Source organism: Sapajus apella, unplaced genomic scaffold, assembly GCF_009761245.1.
Source record: "Sapajus apella isolate SASKATOON/1434 unplaced genomic scaffold, GSC_monkey_1.0 scaffold51, whole genome shotgun sequence".
Classification (NCBI taxonomy): Eukaryota; Metazoa; Chordata; class Mammalia; order Primates; family Cebidae; genus Sapajus; species Sapajus apella.
The window spans coordinates 6,956,940-6,965,224 of record NW_022436991.1 but is presented as its reverse complement, the minus strand read 5'-3'; the positions used below and the strand labels follow the sequence as shown (position 1 = coordinate 6,965,224).

Below are 8,285 nucleotides of genomic sequence, written 5' to 3'. Positions count from 1 at the left end.
GAGACCATGGCCCAGCCTCGAGGGTGGGTCCGGGTGCACACAGCAAGCCTTCTGCTGGAGAAAAACAGGGTAGGCAAGGTATAACTCCAGCCTGCAGGGGACCGGGGAGCGCAGCAGCCTGGCGCATGGTTCTGGCAGGCCTCCAACGTTCCCCAGTCCCAGGCAGCAGTGTAAAAAGGCTCCCCAGGGCCTTTGCCTGCTGGCCGCGGGTCCCTGTGTGTGCAGTAGCTCGGGGAGTGGCCCAGGCGTGCAAGTGGTTCTGGCGGGGTCATCACGGCGACTAAAAGCCACTGGGGCTGGGAAACTCGCGACGCAGCCCAGCAGCAGCTGCAAATGTGGCTTTAAAAAATTTTTTTTCTATTTATTTTATTGCATTTTAGGTTTTGGGGTGCATGTGAAGAACATGCAAGATTGTTGCATAGGTACACACGTGGCAGTGTGATTTGCTGCCTTCCTCCCCATCACCTACATCTGGCATCTCTCCCCTTGCTCTCTCTCCAACTCCCCACCCCCCCACCGTCCCTCCCCTATTTCCCCCCAACTGACCCCAGTGTGTAGTGCTCCCCTCCCTGTGTCCATGTGTTCTCATTGTTCAACACCGCCTGTGAATGAGAACATGGGGTGTTTGATCTTCTGCTCTTCTGTCAGTTTGCTGAGAATGATGGTTTCCAGGTTCATCCATGTCCCTACAAAGGACACAAACTCATCGTTTTTGATGGCTGCATAATATTCCATGGTGTACGTGTGCCACATTTCCCCTGTCCAGTCTATCATCGATGGGCATTTGGGTTGGTTCCAGGTCTTTGCTATTGTAAACAGTGCTGCAATGAACATTCGTGTGCATGTGTCCTTATAGTAGAACGATTTATAATCCTTTGGATATATACCCAGTAATGGGATTGCTGGGTCAAATGGCTTTTAAACCCAAAGCGGCAAGCGGTTTTTTTCTTTGGGTGCGCCGGCTGAAAGGAAAGAAGCGGCTGCTGGCTGTCAGCCCCGCCCGGCTTTGGGCAGGCCGCATCGCCTCAGGGTGCAGCATTCTCATTCAAAATTCGCCTTAAGAAAGCTCTCGCCTTTCCTTAATGCAAGAGGCTGGTTATCGCAGCTGGTTAAGTTGTAGGGCCTGCACCTGCAAGGTTGCTCGTTCAAATATCTGGTGGAGTCAGTCTTGATTTGAGGAGGTCTTTTGGATTTCCCAATTCTACCCATTTATATACATGTTTATCCTTATGCTAGTACTACACAGCCTTGATTATTGTACTTTGTAGTAAGTTCTGAAATAGGGAAAGGTGAGTCCTCCAACTTTTTTTTTTTTTTTGAGATGGAGCCTTGCTCTGTCGCCCAGGCTGGAGCACAGTGATGCCATCTCTGCTCACTGCAACCTCCACCTCCTGAGTGCAAACGATTCTCCTGGCTCAGCCTCCCGAGTAGCTGGGACTACAGGCACACACCACCACACCCATCTAGTTTTTGTATTTTTTAGTAGAGACAGGGTTTCACCATGTTGGCCAGGATGGTCTTGATCTCTTAACCTCGTGATCTGCCTTCCTCAGCCTCCCAAAGTGCTGGAATTACAGGTGTGAGCCACCACACTTGGCCAACTTGGTTCTTCTTTTTCAAGATTGTTTTGACTGTTTTGGGTCCCTTTGCATCTTCATATGAATTTTAGGATCAGCTTGTTAATTTCTACCAAAAAAAAAAAAAAAAAAACCCAGCCGGGATTTTGATAGGCATTGTGTTGAATCTGTAGATCTGTGAGGAGTACCACCATCTTAACAATATCAGGTCTTCTGGTCAATGAATACAGGATGTCTTTCCATTTAATTAGGTTTTCTTTAATATCTTTCAATGATGTTTTATAGTTTTCAGCATGCAAGCCTTGCACTTCTTTTGCTAAATTCCTATTTTATTCTTTTAGACACCATTGCAAATGGAATTATTTTCTTAATTTCATGTTCAGGTTGTTCATTGCTAAGTGTATGGAAATACTGTGGGTTTTGTATATTTATCTTGTATCCTGAAACTTTGTTTATTAATTCTAATAGGTTGTTTTTAGTGAACCCTTACGATTGTCTATATATAAGATCACATCATCTATGACTAGAAATAGATTTACTTTTTTGTTTCCAATCCAAATGCTTTTATTTCTTTGTCTTGCCTAATTTTCCTGGCCAGAACCACCAGTACTATGTTAAATTGAAGTGGCAAGAGAGGACATCGTCCTCTTATTCCTAATCTTAGGGGGAAAATATCCAGTCTGTCACCAATAAATGTGATGTTAGCTTTGTGGTTTTCACAACGTTATCAGGCTGAAGAAATCTGCTTCTATTCCTAGTTTGTTAAGTGTTTTTGTCATGAAAACATTTTTGTCAAATGCTTTTTCTATATCCATTGAGATGATCTCTGGTTTAAATTCATTTTCAATTAAACAAAATCATACTACATTCTCTTTGTAAGAAATGTATTCAGTATACATAAGACTAGAGTCTCCCTAGTTCTTTCCCAACAATCTCAAGGTATTTGCTGTTGTCAGAGTACTGTTTCCTTTTAGCTAATTTCCTATGCATGTATGTGTGCATGTGTTAAAAATATACAATGTGCTTTAACAAAAAATGGCATAATAGTGTCAAATTAAATTTGGCTTAAACCTGCCTCCGTGGATTATGAACTGCAATCTACGAGTACATTCTTTTAACAAGTAGCTGAGTCTCAGCCCATCACAGCAGATAAGCTTCAGTCAGTTGCAGGCTGCCAACTGATAAGACCACATCCATATAAGACAGTGCCGAGCTGTAATCAATCAAGGTGTTTCTGGATGTCATTTCCACTTTCTGGTGCCATCTCTGCTCACTGCAACCTCCACCTCCCGGGTTCAAACGATTCTCCCGGCTCAGCCTCCTGAGTAGCTGGGACTACAGGTCTATAAATGAGGCCTGCCTAGGTTGCTGGGTAGAGTTCTCTGATCCTCTCTCCCAGTTCTGAGTGCTGTCCAATTCATGAACTGTTCTTTGCTCAAATAAATTCTGCTAAATTTGTCTAAAGTTTTTCTTTTAATAAGGTATGTACACTGTTTCCTCTCCCTGGAATGCCCTCTTGGTCCCAGCTGACATACCAGTGCCCACCTTTCCTTTAAGACTGACGAAGTCCCTCTTTTCTGTGGTGCCTTCTAAGGTCATCCATACATCAGACATCTTTTCCTTCTAGTGATGGCTTAAAATCATTCCCCCTTTCAGAGCCCCCTTTGGTTATGATTTTCGCAGAGGAGGTGTTTAGATTTGAACAGCCTGAAGTTTCACACAGTATACATTGATACCCCCCTAAACATCTTTTTTACACTGGGGCACATTTATAGCTATTGTATGATGATGATGCTATAGCTATAGTTAAATCTGGAGCCACTTTGACATCTTTTTATATGGCAATGTTTGTTGGTAGGAAAGGGGGAATTCAGTTGTCTTGCAGACTGCTTTTCCTGCTGTGTTCATAGCACTAAGAATGAGTCCCAAAGTTTCTTGTATGTGGAAGGATGAGGGTAGGTGGAATCTTACCATGGAAGAATCAGGGACAGAACAGTTCTCCTTTTACTGTTACCTACTTGTTACATCCTGGGCTTCTGGGTATGATTTCATTTGAAATAAACAGCACACACCTGTTTGAAGGACAGGCTTGAGAATGACTATTCTTTTGCGCTTTGCTCTTACCTTTTTTTTTTTTTTTTTTTTTTTTTTAATTGAGGCAGCATCTCACTCCATTGCCAAAGCTGGAATGCAGTGGCACAATCTTGGCTGAGTGCAACCTCTACCTCCTGGGTTCAAGTGATTCTCGTGCCTCAGCCTCCCAAGTGGCTGGAATTACAGGCATGCACCACCATGCCCAGCTACTTTTTGTATTTTTAGCAGAGACAGGGTTTTTCCATGTTGGCCAGGCTGGTTATTTTGGAGACAGGGTCTCTCTGGGTCAACCAGGCTGGAGTGCAGTGACACAATCTCCACTTACTGCAACCTCTGCCTCCTGGATTTAAGCCATCCTCCCAGCTCACCCTCCCAAGAACAGCTAGACTACAGATGTGTGCCATGCAGGCTAAGTTTTGTATTTCTTTCTTTTCTTTTCTTTTGGCCAAGATGAGGTTTCATCATGTTGCCCAGGCCAGTCTTGAACTCCTGGGCTCAAGTGATCCTCCCACCTTGGCCTCCCCAAAGTTTTGGGATTACAGGCATGAGCTGCTATGCCCAGCCAGTTGCAGTAAAAATTCTAAATCATTCTTTAAGACTCACTGTACAGAGAATCTTATTTCTGAGGTCTGGATAGTAAATATAATAACCTGTTTCTAACTTATCTAAGGTTTCCCCTGGACCCTCTACCTCACAAAAATTCCCCATTAAATCAAATACCATGGTTGCATATGAGTCTTACCACATAGGCTCTCCAGAAAGATTGAATGTAGAGGGCTGCTTCCTCTTCTGTCAGCAGGAGGGAGAGCGGGATTGGTGGCCGCGGGCTGAAAAGCAATAAAATGGTCATACGCCTATGAGAATCCAGTCCTTCAGCCTTGGCATTGCCTTTGACAACATAATGGCCTCTCTGATTAAGTGCTTCATCCATCCCCTTTCTTAGCAAGCAACAATGTCATTTTAGATAGAAAAGTGTATGCTTGACTTAGCATTATTTTAAAACACTGGGATGGATTTTTTTTTGGAAAAACAGCATAATCTTAAATCATTGTTAGCCTATTCTTCCTTTGAAGGACTCACGCTGCTATATGTGCATTTTAGTCCAGAAGGTGCAACATGCATGTTATTGACATAAGACTATTTGATGCAATGCAAGAGACAGAGGAGCAGCTGCCTTCATGCACTACAGTATGACATAATAAAACGCTCTTTCTCTAACTTTCCATTGACACAAAGGACTGCAGTTCATCTCTTTACTGAAAGGAATATTAGTTTTTATCTCTGATTAGTGTGCATTCCAGGTTAATGTGGTTTAAATTCAAGCACATTTTTAAGTTCTGCTGCTGTTACAGAAACATCAGGGGTTTGGTGTAGCTCTTGCTGCTCACCACACAAAATGCCAATCACTGAGCTGATGGGTCTTACCAAGAAAGAAGGCTTTAATCTTAACTGAGCTCTACAGCCGAGGAGGAGATGGGAGATCAGTCTTAAATCCACCTCCCAGACTGAAAAAAACTAGGGGTTTATACAGCAGGGAAGAAATGGGACAATGTGTAAGAAAACAGGAACTAGGGAGGAACAAGGAACCAGTCATGATGCATGAAGGCTCTGGGATCTCATTGTCTAGATGTGGTGATCTGATGAGTTTCAGTTCTTTGATACTTCCTTTTTTTTTTTGAGAGGCCTGGGGGGGTCCTTCCCTGAGGAAGGAACTCACATAAATTAAGTTTTAAGCTTTAAGACTAGAAGGGTCCATTTCTATGTTTATCTGAAAACAACAAAACTATGGGACGATTTGGTTTCACTGCTTCATCTTAGTAAGAAAATACTTCAAGTGCTGGATCTGTTGATAGTGTCTGCTCTTGTGGGAGTTTTTGTATTATGGGATTTTTTTTTTAAATCACAGATACCACATTAAAAAATCAAGACTATATACTCTCCCCGCCCCTAAAGTTTAACAGAGGCACTAACCTATGACAAGGTCTTACAAGTCTGTCTTAATTCAGGTTCTATGTTTCCCCCAAAGCAAAGTACAGCTATTTCTGAAAAACAAAAGCCAAGACTGTTCAGATATAAAAGAAACCCTCAAAGGACGTAGATCACATGGAGGCTGCTCCCAGTATAACATCCCCAGAAATGACTTTGCAAGTAAAGGACTCCCAAGTGCCCTGGCCTACAAACTCTCCCAAATAACAGCTAGAGCTTAGAGTAACTCATGGCACAGACAGGTTGACTAACCTGCCCAAGGTCACACAGCGGTAGGTGGCCTAGTCAGGATCTGGGCCCAGACCCACATAATCCCGAAGCCCAAGCATCCCTCACCATAGAGTGCTGACACACCAAGCCCCAAATGGGCAAACACATGCAAATGCCCAGCCTGGCACAGACCACAAGCTAACTGGCAACAGTGCATAATTCTCCAGGATCCATGGGTTTTATTTCCCTCCAAAAACTCTGACTCAGAAAAAGAAAAAGCTTAATATAGTATATTTGTTTGGATGAATGAATGCTCTTTTGAATTATTCCAGAACCAAAGAAATCAAAGCCACAAAGAACATAGAGTTTATCAGCACCATTTCTAGTGAGTGCAGTGCTGTTGTCAGGCTCTGGTTTTCCAGCTGGACAGGTCCTTTCCAAGAGACCAAGTAAAGGTGATTCTTCCATTTCTTTCTTTCTCTCTCTCTCTCTCTTTCTTTCTTTCTTTCTTTCTTTTTTTTTTTTTTTTTTTTTTTTTTATGAAGTCTTGCTCTGTCACCCAGGCTGGAGTGCAGTGGGACGACCTCGGCTCACTGCAACCTCTGCCTCCTGGGTTCAAGCAATCCTTCTGCCTAAGCCTCCTAAGTAGTGGGACCACAGGAACATGCCACCACGCGCAGCTAATTTTTGTATTTTTTGGTAGAGATGGGGTTTCACTGTGTTGGCCAGGCTGGTCTCGAACTCCTGACCTCAGGTGATCTGCCCACCTCTGTCTCCCAAAGTGGTAGGATTACAGGTGTGAGCCAAAGTGCCCAGCCTGTTTTACATTTTTTTTTTTTTTGGAGACAGTCTCTCTCTGTTGCCAGGCGCCAGCCTGGAGTGCAGTGGCACGATCTCGGCTCACTGCAACCTCTGCCTCCTGGGTTCAAGCAATTCTCCTGCCTCAGTCTCCCAAGTAGCTGGGACTACAGGCACGCTCCACCACGCCCAGCTAATTTTTGTATTTTTTAGTAGAGATCGGGGTTTCACCATGTTGGCCAGGATTGTCTCGATCTCCTGACCTTGTGATCCGCCCACCTTGGCCACCCAAAGTGCTGGGATTACAGGCGTGAGCCACTGTGCCCGGCCTCTTTTACATTTTTTAAGTAAATTTTTAATTTTAACTGTAGAGACAGGGTCTCGCTATATGGTCTCCAACTCAGCCTCAAGCAATACTCCCACCTTAACCTCCCAAAGAACCAGGATTACAGGCATGAGCCACCCGCTCAGCCCAGGCTCCCTGCTTTCCACATTAAATGTCTCTCCTCATCCACTGTCCTGATTATCTGTATCTCGGTTGTGTGACACCAACAAATCATATCCCTGAAGTAATTTCCCTTCACTAGTTAAAATTCAACAGCTTCTAGAGAGACCTTGGTGTTTATAAGGAGACCTTGGTGTGTTGGCAGTGAATTCATGGGAATGATGCGCTAATGCATTCTTGCTGTCTATTTACTGAGAACTTTCTGGATCCCCTCCCAGCAGCCTTGCTTCTCATGCTCCAACCCTGCAGGTGTCACCAGTAGAGGGTCGTGACTGTAAGTTGTCCAGGTTCTTGGTGTTTTGAACAAAGAATTGTACAAAACACCTGGCAAGGCAAAGAAAGAATGAAGCAAGAAAAGAGCGAAAGCAGTGATTTACTGAAAAGTACAAAAGTAGACCCCACAGTGTGGGAGCGAGCCCAAGCAGCTCCTCGGGCCCTCATACAGAATCTTCTTGGGTCCAGATAGCCCCTAGAACTTTCCCATTGGCCACTCCATGCTCACCTCATGTAAATGAAGTAAGTGGTAGCCAGCAATGAGTCTGATTGGTTGCAGAAAGCAGCCAACCAGAGGCTGAAGTGAAGTTACAAAGTTATGCAAAGACTCGCCCACAATTGGTCTATGATTGGGTGGTCTCAGGCACCCAATTTCCCATCTGCTGCACAGAAAATCTTGGGGTTTGCAAAGGGAGTACCCTCTGATTTTTTTGTTACTTAGGGGTGGAAAGTTAGGGGTTTCCTTTCAATTTAGTTCTAGGGCGTGAGACAGCCTTAGGTTCTCTGGCCGCAGACCCTATTCTCCTGCCTCACTGGCACTTGACAGCTTCTCAAATGTGCCGTGTTTCTCTGACCTCAGGGCCTTTGCTAAGGTGCTTCCCTCTGCCTCCAGTATCCCCCTACTCCTAGCCAGGGGCACCCTATACAGAGGTCCTGGTTGTTTTCTGCTCAGGGCACCCAGCAGTTGGGCCACAAGGGTGCTAAAACCCAGCACATGCTCTGCTCCTGGGTGTGTGGCCACATCTGCCCTAAGCTGAGGATATCTTTTCCTAATTTGCTGAAATGTACCTTGGGGCTGGTGCGAGGCCTGACACCTCTTATTTCTGCTTCTGATCTCCATT

The 8,285-nt window shown here is 44.5% G+C and overlaps 1 protein-coding gene across 1 annotated transcript in view; it reads right to left on the bottom strand.

Moving 5' to 3' along the window:
* Positions 1–8,285, bottom strand: part of IQCK (IQ motif containing K) — a 142,281-nt gene that overhangs the window by 63,948 nt on the left and 70,048 nt on the right. Inside the window, exon 7 of the mRNA XM_032242843.1 lies at positions 4,414–4,498. Within this exon, the coding sequence (XP_032098734.1) occupies positions 4,414–4,498 (85 nt within the window). The remainder of the gene's footprint in view (positions 1–4,413; positions 4,499–8,285) is intronic.